This window comes from Xiphophorus couchianus, chromosome 9, assembly GCF_001444195.1.
Source record: "Xiphophorus couchianus chromosome 9, X_couchianus-1.0, whole genome shotgun sequence".
NCBI lineage: Eukaryota > Metazoa > Chordata > Actinopteri > Cyprinodontiformes > Poeciliidae > Xiphophorus > Xiphophorus couchianus.
In genome coordinates this window covers 942,269-955,690 of record NC_040236.1, presented here as the reverse complement: position 1 = coordinate 955,690, position 13,422 = coordinate 942,269, and the positions used below count along the sequence as shown (strand labels likewise).

Genomic DNA, 13,422 nt, shown 5'->3' with positions numbered 1-13,422 from the left:
AGTGATTTTACATTAATAGAGAAAATGAAACTTAACACTATAGCACTAACAGGCAGCAGTGTATATTTTACCTAACCATTAGAGAATGGTGAATTGATAATGACTGATAACGATATCACGGCTAACTAACACATAAATACTGTTATTAATGTAACCTTTCTTTGTATCCTTAAAGCAACTTCAACGCTTGTTCAATATTCTGGGGGACATAGCGAGGAGCCCCGGCGCGCCGTGGATTACCATCACAGCAGGGAGGAAGCGACGGCGGCGTAGAGAGAGAAGGCAGAAGCGGGGCTGCAGAACACCTGTTAGAGCAGAGGAGGAGGGCTCTGTGTGTACGTGAACAACACCTGGTGTACTAACACAGCGACTGTCATCAGCCATTGCTCCCCAAACCTGGAGTATGTGACTGTTAGATGCAGACCAATATACCTCCCCAGAGAGTTCACCATAGTCATGGTAACCGCTGTTTACATCCCACCGGATGCTAATGCTAAAACAGCTATTGGACTTTTGCATGGCAGCATTAGCCATCTGCAGAGCATCTATCCAGATGCTGTGCACATCACAGCCGGGGACTTCAACCATGCAGACTTGAAGACAGCGCTCCCCAAGTTCCACCAGCATGTAAAGTGTGCTACAAGAGAGGCTAACACTCTGGACAAAGTCTACTCCAACATCAAGCTAGGCTACAGGCTACCGCTAGACCACTTCCTCACCTGGGTCAGTCGGATCACCTGTCCCTGCATTTAATTCCTGCTTATGCCCCCCTCAGGAAAACTGCTCCAACCATCACCAAAACCATCAAATCCTGGCCCCAGGATGCGACACAGCAGCTGCAGGACTGTTTCGACAGGACAAACTGGGATGTTTTTGAACATCAGGACCTGGAGGTTTTTATGGACAGTGTACTGTGCTATATCAAGAACTGTATTGACACTGTAGCTGTGGATAAACACATCCGTGTCTTCCCAAACCAGAAGCCCTGGATGACTCAGGAGGTCCAGCGACTGCTAAAGACCAGGAATGCCGCCGTCAGGTCTGGGGACAGGACCGTCTACAGTACCCGAGTAGAGATTTATAAATCAGGATCATCAGGTGATTATTTCTCCATACGCTTAAAGGAGGCCATTCAGCTTTTGCATACAACTCACAATGATGTATAAAACGTCTGCTTATTATTGTGCTAACAGTACCACTTACCTGTGCAACTGGGCTATCTCCTGACTAATATCATCAAGCTCCTTGATGCCACTGAACTCCCCTGAACCCACTGAACTAGAGCTGTCCTGTCAACACAGAAAAATAAAAGAAAGGGGTAAGAACCTTTGGAAAGTGAACTTTGATCATAAAAGAAAACCAAAGGATTCAGAGGCAGTAAACGATATAGGGACTGAGGGACAGAAACAGAGATAAAGAATGAATATTAATGCAGCAGGAAACAAGCAGTACATATCTTTTTAGTAATAAATAGTCACGTAGGGGAGGAACCACATTTGTCCCACCAATGAATTTCACTGCATTTGCAAAAAATATTAGATTTTGAAATCTTCATATCGAGTCCTTTTTTTAGAAGGTGCAACACAGTGTCCTGGCATTTCAAGCAATGTGAGCAATTTCCTAAAACATAGCCAGCCATCCTCAGTATTGTTTTTTCTTGCCCCAGCCCAAGATGCATCTCTTTGTGCATCTCTGGGGAACTTGGTCAATTACTAATGGGTTACCAATTGACCGACCACTGATCATAATCGTCTGATTTCTGTGAAAAAGTATATGATCAGTAATTGCAAATTACTGTCTTTTGTGCCGATCACAAAAACAGATCACCTCATACTTTGCAGCCTGCTTTTCCTTGACACTGCGCAAGCGGGTGGCAGCAAATTCTTAGCAATGCTGTGTGGAACTTTAACACTCTGAGAGTGATGGAAAGTTTGCATATTGCAACGGAAAAATACCTCAGGGTGAAGCACATCAAAATGCATGAACACCACGAATTTAATATGATATTTAAAAAGCAAGCACATTACGGAGTATGGCTATATTGAGGCTCAATGCAGTTGAGAGCCTTACTGTTAAATATTGTATTACTGATTTTAGGTTTTCCAGCTGTCTTTTTGAGTGAATGTTTGCTGCATTGTGCCTGCAAGTATTGTACATGAGACTGTCTCGGGAAAGCAAAGTATCTTTAGTTGGAGGCTTCTTCAGTTTCAGTGTAGTACAGATCTTTCCTGCCAACAGCCATCACAATCTACAATAACTCTTTGAAGAACCTAAATTAATGAGTTTCAACAACATTTAATTTCCCTGTGGGATTAATAAAGTGTTTCTGAGTTTGAATTGAATTGCCTTTTTATTATTTCCCCCATTTACTAGTAACAAAATTGTGAAAAAAGTAGAAATGATCATTTGTGTCAAAACAGATGCACACATATTTGTTATTGTGTCCGTCATGTTACTTTTTAGGGGGGTTTTTTGTGTGCTTGCTGCTCTTTCTGAATGCCAAATGTGACTCTGCAGTGAAGCTATTTAAATATGAATAAGCTGACTTTTAAACAGTCAAATCTAGTCAAAATGTTTGCCAAAAAGAGTAGAAACTAAGCAAACATTGTTGCTTCTCCTCCTCCTCTGGATTTCTCAGACACATCACCTGAGCCTGGAAACGTGTAACCCAAATTTAAATATGACTTAAAAAACATAAAATAAATAAAAACCCTTGCACCTCATAAACATGAAAATAGTGGTTAGTTTAAGTTACTAATTATTTATGGTTAATTATTGTCATGATTAACAGTTAAAGGGTAAACATAAAAAAATGTTCTTAGCCAATGAGCTGCTTCCAAATGGTACATTGTTGAGAAACGGTATGACCAGGCTAAATGGCAGAGATCTTCTTCATAGAGTTAGCAGAATGAACAGTTCTTCTCAATGTCTTTTTTGTATCGTTGAAGGAAAAACTTACAGGGATAAAAACGATGGACCATCTTAAAAGGTACCTCTTTGATCTTATTAATAGCTAAATATTGAGATGGAAGACACCAGATTTTTTCTAGTTCAGGCTTGATGCGAAGTTATTTCAATAAGAGATAACATTTGGAACAGAGACCATGTCCTTCTGAAATAAGCATATACATCATGTTTTTTTTGTTTTTTTTTTGCTTTTTAGTGGAAAAACAGATTTGACCAATACTAGTGTCAGCAGGGTCCAGACATGGTGGAGTCAGCACAGAAATTATTTTAAAAAACTTCATATCACTAATATGTGATATGAAGTTTTCCCATACCACCAAAGGAACACATATTCCTTTGGTGGTATGGGAATGGCAAATGTCTTTAGAAGTTCAGAACAAGACATTAAAGACCAGAAGAGAAGCATTTGTTTATAGTAATTACATAGCTTTATGGGTTTTTCAACGTTGTAGTTGCAAAGCAGAATAAAATTAAGGCCACCAAGATTTTAGAACAAATAATTAGGTATAAAATTCCAGATTGAGGATAAATTTTTAAGAAACTGTTTTATTAAATTTATTTTCAACATATTGTTTAAGGTTGAAAAATTAAGAAAATTTAGGCAACCAAGTTTGTATAAATTTCTTAAATGGGTTTCGTATCCTGTGGGATACAGAAATGTCACACACTGTAGACAAGAGGGCCATCACCCACCTGCACGTCACATCACTTGATACATTTAAGGTGAGTTGGAGAAAATATCGAGTTCATGTGTGTTAGGTTGGGGTTCTTTTTCCTGTTTTGCTTTTTTTTCCCTCTTCTGTTCTGTTCTGGCTTTTCTGGGAAGCTGCCATTTCCTTTCACAGCCACCAGATGTCACCATTGAGCGGAGCCCCTGGAGAAGTGTGGCGGCCAACCTGTAGACGCACCTGTGTCTAATTTTCGAGAGCTGCGGAGGTGCTTCATAAGGACCGCCTAGCTGACACTCGAGTGCCTGAGTGTTTGCCTCATCTGGTAGACGTTTTCCTTAGAGAAAAGCCTCCTAGATTGATCTCGTGTTCTGATCGCTCCTTGTGTTCTTCCTGTCAGGATTCCTCGTGGCCATCCTGAGACCCCTCGAGGTGGACAAGCGTTCCCGTCTGGATTTCCCTTTGGTTTTTCTCCCGACGCCATTGGTGTACCCAATCGGCTACCCTCCCTTGTGTACTCACCTCCCTGGTCCCTTCCCGTGGTTTTCCTGTGCCTCGCCACAGACTGGGCCCGCCGGCGCTTCATGTCCCGGGAGCTAATCATCGGAGTTCCCCGCTCGGAGGTCAGCCCGCTCCCCTCTTCAGCTACAAGGCTTACCTGCTCGCTCTCCAATGGTAATCCATCTCTCCAGCCGCCGCCACCGACAAGACTTAGCTCCGCCTTCAAGTAAGCACGCTCTGAAAGATTCTCGGAATTATTTCCTTAGATCTGTCCCGTGTCTCACCTCACTTTTCTCCTACAGTCCGACGACCAGTTTTCCTCCATTCCCAGGTTCCAGGACTGTTTCCCCAAACCCCCCACTACCTCTCCCCAAATAAATATATTGTGATCATACCGCCTCTCTTAGTGTGTTCTTGCATGTGGGTAACCTGGCTAGCACCCAACATGACAATGTGACCTTATGTTAGCATTCAAAAACAAACTAATACGGGTATATCAAGTTCAAAACGGCAGACAGTATGGACAAAGACATGCATTGTGAGATATGAGTTGTTATTAATTCTTCAAGTAGTTTGATGTCTCGTCTATGCTTTTATTTTGAAGTGCTTCCTTTTATTTTGAAGGAGATTCGTTCCATTTATTTTCTTCTTCTTGACGTTTGTCAGCTGATCTGTTTTCTGTTTACTGTCAGACCAGTGCCGCAGTCATTGATGATAAACTGCATTAATTTATTTGCACCTTTTTAAGACATAATTCTTAAGTAAACCTATTTAAACACCTGCTGACCAGTGTGCTTTCTGACCGAAGCCCTGTAGTGGTCAATTAAGAAAATCCAGCAAAAGAGGTCAAAATCCTCATCAGTTATTTTCATATACATACTGATGTGAGAGGGCTTGCTTTTGTAAAATGTTGTTCTTTAAGAGTGATTTAATATATATTTTTAAAAATTTAGATAGAGCTATCTATGAAAGAAGTAACTGCAAGGGGACCTTTAAGCATGACAGACTTGGATCTCATTATCAAAAAAAGGAAAAATGGTCAAAGTATCAGTGGAAACATGCTTATTTTAAGGAAAATGCTATAATTCCAATTATATTAATTACTGCAAAGGGTATACTTTATTCTCTTTTTTTAACCATTTTTATAACAAAATGTTGTTACGGCCCAAGGCTATTCCTTTGAGGTTTAGCATCCCTGCTCCAGATCTTCTGATTGGTGCTGATTGGAAGTGGGGGCAGCTGGCCAGTGTCTCAGCTTAAAATGCACCACCTTTTTCTCACCAGGACAGCCCTTTTCTCTTTGTCTGTCAACCTCTCCTCTTTTTTCCCTTTCCTCTCCAACCAGTTATGACTTTTGTTAAATAAATCCTATTTTAAGTTATCCCACGCGTTGCTTCCCTTTAATTTGTTATGGTACTAGAGCCAGACCATAACAAATTGGGGGCTCGTTCAAATTTATGTTATAGTTTGGCGCGACAGTTTTTTCAGTTAGTAAGCTTTTTGGGAAGTTAGTGTGGGAATCTTGAGTTATTTTTAGAGAAATGTTTTTTTTCTCTTCTTTTTTCTGGTTTGGGGTAAGTAGTTTGCTTTCATTTCTTCTGACGACTCTAATGGTAAATGTGATGACTGGTTTGTGCAATTAAGTATGACTGATCTGAACTGGTTCTCCTTTAGGCCTCAGCGTGTCTCCCCTTTGGGATTCATGTGCTCAAAATAGTAGTGTGAGATCATATGGTTAGAGCAATTGTCTCGGGGGCACAGCCGTAGTGTTGAGAAGGTTGCCAGTTTTCTGGTCGCTTTTTTCACTCTACTGGTATTTAGTGCATAAGTGCCCACCGTCCCTGATCTCTGAAGACTAGGGTTGAGCTAGTTGGTGTCTGATAGGCAGTTAGAGGGGAGGTTCAGGTTGGTTGTTTTGTGTTGCACGAATTGTCAGCAATTAACTTTAAATTTTGAAACCAGTGTTGTATAGTAACGAAGTAAAAATACTTCACTACTTTACTTAAGTATATTTTGGAGTACTTCATACTTTCCTGGAGTATGACAATTTTTGATGACTTTCACTTTTACTTCACTATATTTCCGAACTTAATTGCGTACTTTTACTCCGATGCATTTTCAATGTGTGGTTTAGTTACTCGTTACAAAAAAGCGAGAGAGAGAAACAAAGTGTTTTGACCCCACCTACTGATTAGCAAGTAGCAAGCAGGCTACCGAACAAAGTCCGTAGCCTACTTGCCTGGGCTTGTTCATCACCACCAATAGGATACACCTGTTTCGCTTCTCCCATTAAACACAAAGCAAGTCTCGCAATCAGCAGCAGCCACATGGAGGAGGAGACGGAGACCACAACGACTGCAACTATGTCGGACACGGCTCCAGGGGAACCACCAGCTGGTGATGAGAGCCCATGGCCTTATTTAAACACAATATACTCTTTCGTGGGTGTTAAAGATTCGTCGTACCGCAGTTTATGTTATTCCTGCCCGAAGATGTGGAAATTCTATCTTACAAAAACTCCCCGTCCAACTTGAAGAAACACATCGAGGTAACGTCTTATGAAATGGTTATAATCCTCCTGTGTCAGTAACTATAGCTTGGTCACTAGACACTACTGTATTGTGAAACGTTGACCATAAATGAACTTTGTTTGCCATTGTTTCAGTTCCACACGTGGTGTATTTAGCTTAGGCTTAATGTTGACTGTAGCAGGCTACCTAGACTCCTCTGTTCAAGGGGGAACAGAAGCCATAGCGATAGCAATTTAGACTAAATTTAACGAATATAGGAAAGGCATGCAAGTTCAAAACCAGGTTTACAGATGCCAATAAGCTGCATTTCCCTCCCAATTCTTTTTTTCTTTTGCATAATGACCAGTTGTGTGCACCACCTACTGACTGTAGCATTGACTGATTCACTGATTTGTGAAGTAGAGTAATCGTAACAGCTCTTTTTCTTCATGTTGGCCGCATTTTCTGTACTATTTATTTTTCTCATTTTCAGCACTGACCTTACTTGAAGGGAAAACTTAAGGCTTACAAAAACTTTGTATTTTCTGTCCTGGAGGGTTTACTAAGAAGCTGGTTCAGTTGTAAAGCAGGTTAAGTTAACCTTGTGCTATAGGTAAAGCACCTAATTTTCTTAACTAAATGATGCCTGCAGGTATATCTATTAACAGGTTTAATTTTGCCTGCACTTGGTTGGGTACATTATTTTAAGTGTATTTGACAAGTTTACCAAAATATAAAAAAAGTCATTCAAACTGCATTTGCTTTGTTTTACTTTTTACTTGTACTTTTCATTACATTACTTGAGTACATCCATTTTTACAGTAATTTCCATACTTGAGTACAAGAAGTTTCAGATACTTTAAGACTTTAACTCAAGTAACATTTCAGTCAGTGACTTCGACTTTTACCAAAGTCATATTTTGGAGAGGTACTTATACTTTTACTTGACTCTGAGATTTCAGTACTTTATACAACACTGTTTGAAACATTGTTTTCTGATTAAGAATTTAATTATGTCTGTTGAAGATTTTAATAAAAATCCATCAGCAGAATTTCTGGATCTGTGTTCTAGAGAACAATTGGTAAAAATTGCTGAGCACTTTAAAATAAGTGTTGGTGATAAGCGGTTGAAAGAAAATGTTAAAGCAATTTTAAGGGAAAACTTAATTGAAATGGGCGTTTTGTCTTTGCCTTCAATGCCTGAAGATTTGGATTTAAAGGTTGTAAAGCCTAAATTTTTGGCTTTTGAACAACAAAAAGAGATGTTAAGGTTAAGAATGCAACTGGAGAAGGAAAAGGAGTTTGCTTTGGAGACTTTACGACAGCAAGCGGATTTGGAAAAAGTTCTTGCTTTGGAAAAACTAAGACAGGAAACTGAATTGGCAAGAATACATTTAGAAAGTGAGAAATTAAATCTGATGAAAGACGGCAAATTGTTTGCGGAATCTTGTGTTATGGACTCAAATTGTAAGGCCTCTGACATTTTAAGTGACTTGCGTTTGGTGCCTACGTTTAGTGAAAAGGATGTTGAAACCTTTTTCACTTTGTTTGAAAGGGTTGCAGAGACAAGAGACTGGTCTGATTCAGACCGCATAGTTTTGCTTCAGTGTGTTTTGGTTGGTCGTCCTCAGGAAGCTTTTTCTATGTTGAGTTTAGATCAGGGGTGGGCAACTCCAGGCCTCGAGGGCCGGTCTCCTGCAACTTTTAGATGCATCTCTACTTCAACACACCTGAGTCAAATAATGAGGTCATTAGCAGGACTCTGGAGAACTTGACTGCACTTAGGAGGTGATTCAGTTATTGGATTCAAGTGTGTTGGACCAGGGAGACATCTAAGATTTGCAGGACACCGGCCCTCGAGGACCAGGATTGCCCACCCCTGGTTTAGATGATGGCCAGGATTATGCCAAGGTTAAAGCTACAATACTGAAAGCGTATGAATTAGTCCCTGAAGAATACAGGCAGAAGTTTAGAAACTGGAAAAAAGGTGACAAAACTTATGTAGAGTTTGCAAGGGATTTGGAGATTCATTTCAATCATTGGTGCACTTCCTCTGAGGTTAGAACACTTGGTGATCTCTGTAATTTAATGATTCTTGAACAATTTAAGAACTCTGTTTCTCAATGCATTGCAGTGTACATTAATGAACAGAAGGTAAAAACTGTATCAGAAGCTGCAGTTTTGGCTGATGATTTTGTCTTGACACATAAAGATACTGGTGGAGAGCACACAGATGGGATGAGTGCTCCAAACTGGCGTTCAACACGTTCTGGAGGCTTTTTTTTCAGACCACAGTAACCGTGATCTGGACAAAATTTGTAATTATTGTCACAGAAAGGGTCATTGGAAGAAAGACTGTGCTTTGTTGAAATCTAGAAATAAAAATGGAAGTCCGGTTAAACCAGCAGAAAATGACTTCAAAATGACTGAAGTGCCATTTGCCGGAAAACTTGATTTGAGTTCTTACAAACCATTTCTTATGGAAGGAGAAGTTTCTTTAATTGGGAGTGACGTCAGGGTGCCAGTTACCATTTTAAGAGATACTGGTGCATATGATTCTTTCATTCTGGCATCAGTGTTGTCTTTTTCAGATGAGTCTGACACTGGATTATCGATACCTGTGTTGGGTATGGGCATGTCTGTGTTTTGTGTTCCAGTACATAAGATCATGCTTTATTCAGAGTTGTTTGAAGGAGAAGTAAGGATGGGTGTTAGACCTGCACTACCTGTGGTTGGTGTCACAGTTATACTGGGGAACCATATAGCTGGAGGGAGAGTCTGGCCTGATCAACCAGAATCTCCAGTTATTGTTTCAATACCTTTGGTCAGCAGTGGTCCTGACGAAAATGAAAAATCACACCCAGAAGTTTTCCAAGCATGTGCTGTGACACGAGCAATGAAAGCATCCAGTGATATGCATCAGGATGAAAACTTTGGAAAAGATACATGGACGTCCTCTTTTTGTTGGTCTAACATTCCTTTGTCTATTTCACAGAATGATCTGGGGCAGGAGCAAAGATCTGACCCCACAATACAGCACTTGTTTCAGTCTGCATTACCTGCTGAGGAGATGCAGAACCATGCTCATGGATACTTTGTTGAGAAGAAGGTACTGTTAAGGAAGTGGATGCCATGTGGTGATGATGTTATTGGGCAGCCAGTTTATCAGGTTGTGGTGCCTTTGAAATTGCGTGACTTGGTTTTGCAGGTATCCCATGATGAGTCCGGACACATGGGAGTTAGGAAAACCTATGACCGCATTTTAAGAAATTTTTTTTGGCCACGGCTGAAAAAAGATATTGCTTCATATATTAAAACCTGTCAGTTGACTGGTAAACCCACTCAAGTCATACACCGGGCACCACTGTATCCTATTCCGACTATTGGTAAACCATTTGAGCACTTAATAATTGATTGTGTGGGTCCTCTTCCACCTTCACGTTTAGGTGCTAAGTATCTTTTGACAGTTATGTGCCAAAGTACCAGGTATCCAGCAGCATATCCATTGCACACACTTACTGCAAAGTCTGTGGTGCGAGCGCTTGGGCAATTTATTGGTATTTTTGGAATACCTAAAGTCATTCAGAGTGACCAAGGATCTAATTTCTCCTCTCATTTGTTTGCACAGGTTTTGAAGCAGCTACACATTCAGCATAATCAATCTACAGCGTATCACGCACAGAGCCAAGGAGCACTGGAGCGATTTCATCAGACATTAAAATCTTTACTCCGTGCTTACTGTGTTCAGATGAAGGCTGATTGGGAGGATGGTCTGCCTTGGTTATTACTTGCAGCGAGAGAAGTAACACAAGAAAGTACGGGCTTTAGCCCTAATGAATTAGTATTCGGTCATACTGTGCGTGGTCCGTTAACAGTTTTGCGAGATGAGTGGAAGGATGCTGAACCACCACAAAACTTGTTGCATTATGTTAATGGGTTTAGGCACAGACTCTTTACTGCAACGCAGTTGGCAAATAAGAAACTATCATCTGCACAGGAAAAAATGAAGTGTTTGTATGATAGGAGAGCTGAGCGTCGTGTTTTTCTTTCAGGTGATCAAGTGCTGGCTTTGCTTCCTGTTGTGACTTCACCATTTCAGGCCAAGTTTTCTGGCCCACACACAGTTTTGAAACAGCTTTCCGACCAAAACTATCTCATTGCAACTCCAGAAAGACGGAAGAAACAGCAGACGGTTCATGTAAACCTTTTAAAACCTTACCATGTTCGTGATAAGACTGTATTGGTGGATGACATTCACCCTGTGTGCATTAGTGAAACGGTGACATCTGCTGGAGGTGAATGGAATGGCGATGGGTTGCCTGTTCCAGATTCAGCCATACTAACTGGTCGACTTATAAATTCTGACGTACTGAAGAACTTGGACACTATGCTGAATTATTTACCAGAGACTCAATGTTTTGAGTTAGTTCAGTTGATAAAATCTTACTCTGATTTATTTGCAGATATTCCATCCTGCACACATCTGATTGAGCATGATGTTGATACATAGGTTGCCCAGGGTTCCGGTGGGGACCCTGCTTTGAAGAGGGGGGGTGTTACGGCCCAAGGCTATTCCTTTGAGGTTTAGCATCCCTGCTCCAGATCTTCTGATTGGTGCTGATTGGAAGTGGGGGCAGCTGGCCAGTGTCTCAGCTTAAAATGCACCACCTTTTTCTCACCAGGACAGCCCTTTTCTCTTTGTCTGTCAACCTCTCCTCTTTTTTCCCTTTCCTCTCCAACCAGTTATGACTTTTGTTAAATAAATCCTATTTTAAGTTATCAAATACGTTGCTTCCCTTTAATTTGTTATGGTACTAGAGCCAGACCATAACAATGTATATGTACATTTTTTAAAGTAATTCTTGCTTGAATTTTGAATCTAAATAATAAGTTTGTGCTTAAGTGTATACATAGTTATGAAACAAAGAAGCAAAAAATACAGGAGAGCCAAACAGACTAAACTCACCCTTCTCATTTCTGACAGAGCAACCATCTCTGATCCTACTGGAGTCATATATCCGGACATTGTCTGGAGCCAAAAAAGAGAGGGAGAGAGAAAAAAAAGATATTGTTACCGACATACTAAACAAAAACAAGGAGTTTTATACATAAAAATGTTATTGCCCCAAAGACATTGTTTCTAGAAGACATCTTTATTAGAAATTAATCTCTCATGTCCATGAGAATCTTGGGTTAAATTTAGATTGTTATTGTGATCATAGACAATGGCAAATGGATTTAGAATGGCATATTGAGGACCACACTTTGGCATCAGTCTTAAAAAAATACCAACATGCATCTACTGATATGCAATGTGCACAGAGACACTCAATTAAAAATACTGCAAAGGCTCCAAATTATGCCAACACTGAGGGGGTAGGTTAGAGTTGGGTTCTTCGACCTGTAATAAATGTAATTTGGAGCTTGTAGTGTGCACGCATATGTTTTGAAAATGTGTGAAGTTTTGTTGTGATGTACAGGGTGAGGTAACCTCTGATTGGTTGTGGTGTAGAATTATAACCCTTTCACTACATTTTGGCAGCTAAAGTGGACAGTACTTGTAACACACAGAAAACCAAACCATGATAGGAATAAGTACACATGGTGCAAGGAAGGCCATCTGGCCATTCTGGATATTACAACATACCCCAACAATTGACTGACTGGTATAAGGAGCTTTTGAGAATTCTCCTACTGTAAAATTTAACTTACACCCTATAGCATATAAAGATATGGAAACCACTCATAAACAGACTTAATAGGCCCATAGGCCTAGATAAACGAGCCAAACAGCACAGTATACTCAATTAATTATTCTAAGTAGATTAAAAAGTTTCTAAGGAAACCCAGCATGACTTGCAGCATTCACCCCTGTTAGTCAATGCAGCTGGTGTGGATTGCTGTATCCCCTTGGTATGATACCAAGCATGCATGTAGTGATTATAGTTATTAATGCTATAACTAACAAATGTGTATGCATTTGTTGTGAGAATCTCAGATATATCTTATTAAAACAAGACTGTAAGAGCCAAATATGTGTATTTTGGGGTTTATGGTCACTAGATGGGGTTGTGGCCTCAAGTATATGAGCCAAAGGGCAACAGGTAATAGACAGGTGTTGAGCCCGTAAGGACATACAAGTTTTTGACCACTGTGGCAGAGTCAATGCTGTTGCCGTGTATCATGGAATAACTGGATTTGTTCACAAATGGTTTCATCTGAATAGGATAAATTCTGAATTTGCACTCCAAAGAAGATCTTTGGGATTGACTTTACATAGTACAACAAGTACTAGTCTGGGGCAGCAAAGGACCAGATGGACACACGATCAGTCAGATCACTGACTCCTCGATCACTGACTCGAGCAGTCAGTCATAGAGGAGGACCGGATCGTGGCAGCTAGGGAGGCAAGCTAGAGTACCACGGCTCTTTGCAGGTCATTGTAAATTGGATCATGGAATGTCAATAGGCGTCCAACGAGTATGTGTAGTGCTACACCATTGAAGGCCATTTTTGTGTGTGTGTGCATGAATTAAAACCAATGCATTGGTAATTGCACTCCTCACACCCCGGTCACAATTTGTTCCAACGGCTGCCATCTGGCTACATATACAGGAGTATTAAAGCAAAGACAAACAGACTAAAGAACAGTTTATACCCAGTAGCCATAAGGACATTAAGAGTACCATTTATCACCCAATTTTATTGGCTGATGTTAATATTATTATTATTTAGTGAATATTTTGATAACTTGACAGCTAAAATCAAAGGTAGTC

The 13,422-nt window shown here is 40.3% G+C and overlaps 2 protein-coding genes across 9 annotated transcripts in view; one reads left to right on the top strand and one right to left on the bottom strand.

The window, feature by feature from the left end:
- eps15l1a (epidermal growth factor receptor pathway substrate 15-like 1a) overlaps positions 1–13,422 on the bottom strand; it is a 146,184-nt gene that overhangs the window by 63,172 nt on the left and 69,590 nt on the right. For all 8 annotated transcript variants that reach the window (XR_003596731.1, XM_028026750.1, XM_028026749.1 and 5 more), the window contains 2 exons: positions 11,613–11,675; positions 1,204–1,289 (listed from right to left, as the gene is read on the bottom strand). Coding sequence is in view for 7 of the 8 variants with exons in the window: in XM_028026750.1 (XP_027882551.1) it covers positions 1,204–1,289; positions 11,613–11,675 (149 nt within the window). In the remaining variant the exon portion in view is untranslated. The remainder of the gene's footprint in view (positions 1–1,203; positions 1,290–11,612; positions 11,676–13,422) is intronic.
- LOC114150389 (uncharacterized) lies at positions 7,634–9,048 on the top strand. Its single transcript, XM_028026767.1, has 2 exons — positions 7,634–8,296; positions 8,529–9,048. The coding sequence occupies exons 1-2, from the start codon at positions 7,660–7,662 to the stop codon at positions 8,942–8,944; spliced, it is 1,053 nt and encodes a 350-aa protein (XP_027882568.1). The 5' UTR covers positions 7,634–7,659; the 3' UTR covers positions 8,945–9,048.

Excerpts from the sequence above, each read along its gene's own strand:
- LOC114150389 (XM_028026767.1), top strand. The coding sequence starts at position 7,660 with ATGTCTGTTGAAGATTTTAATAAAAATCCATCAGCAGAATTTCTGGAT. Across the intron at positions 8,297-8,528 it reads GGAAGCTTTTTCTATGTTGA|GTTTAGATGATGGCCAGGAT; the intron begins GTTTAGATCAGG and ends TGCCCACCCCTG.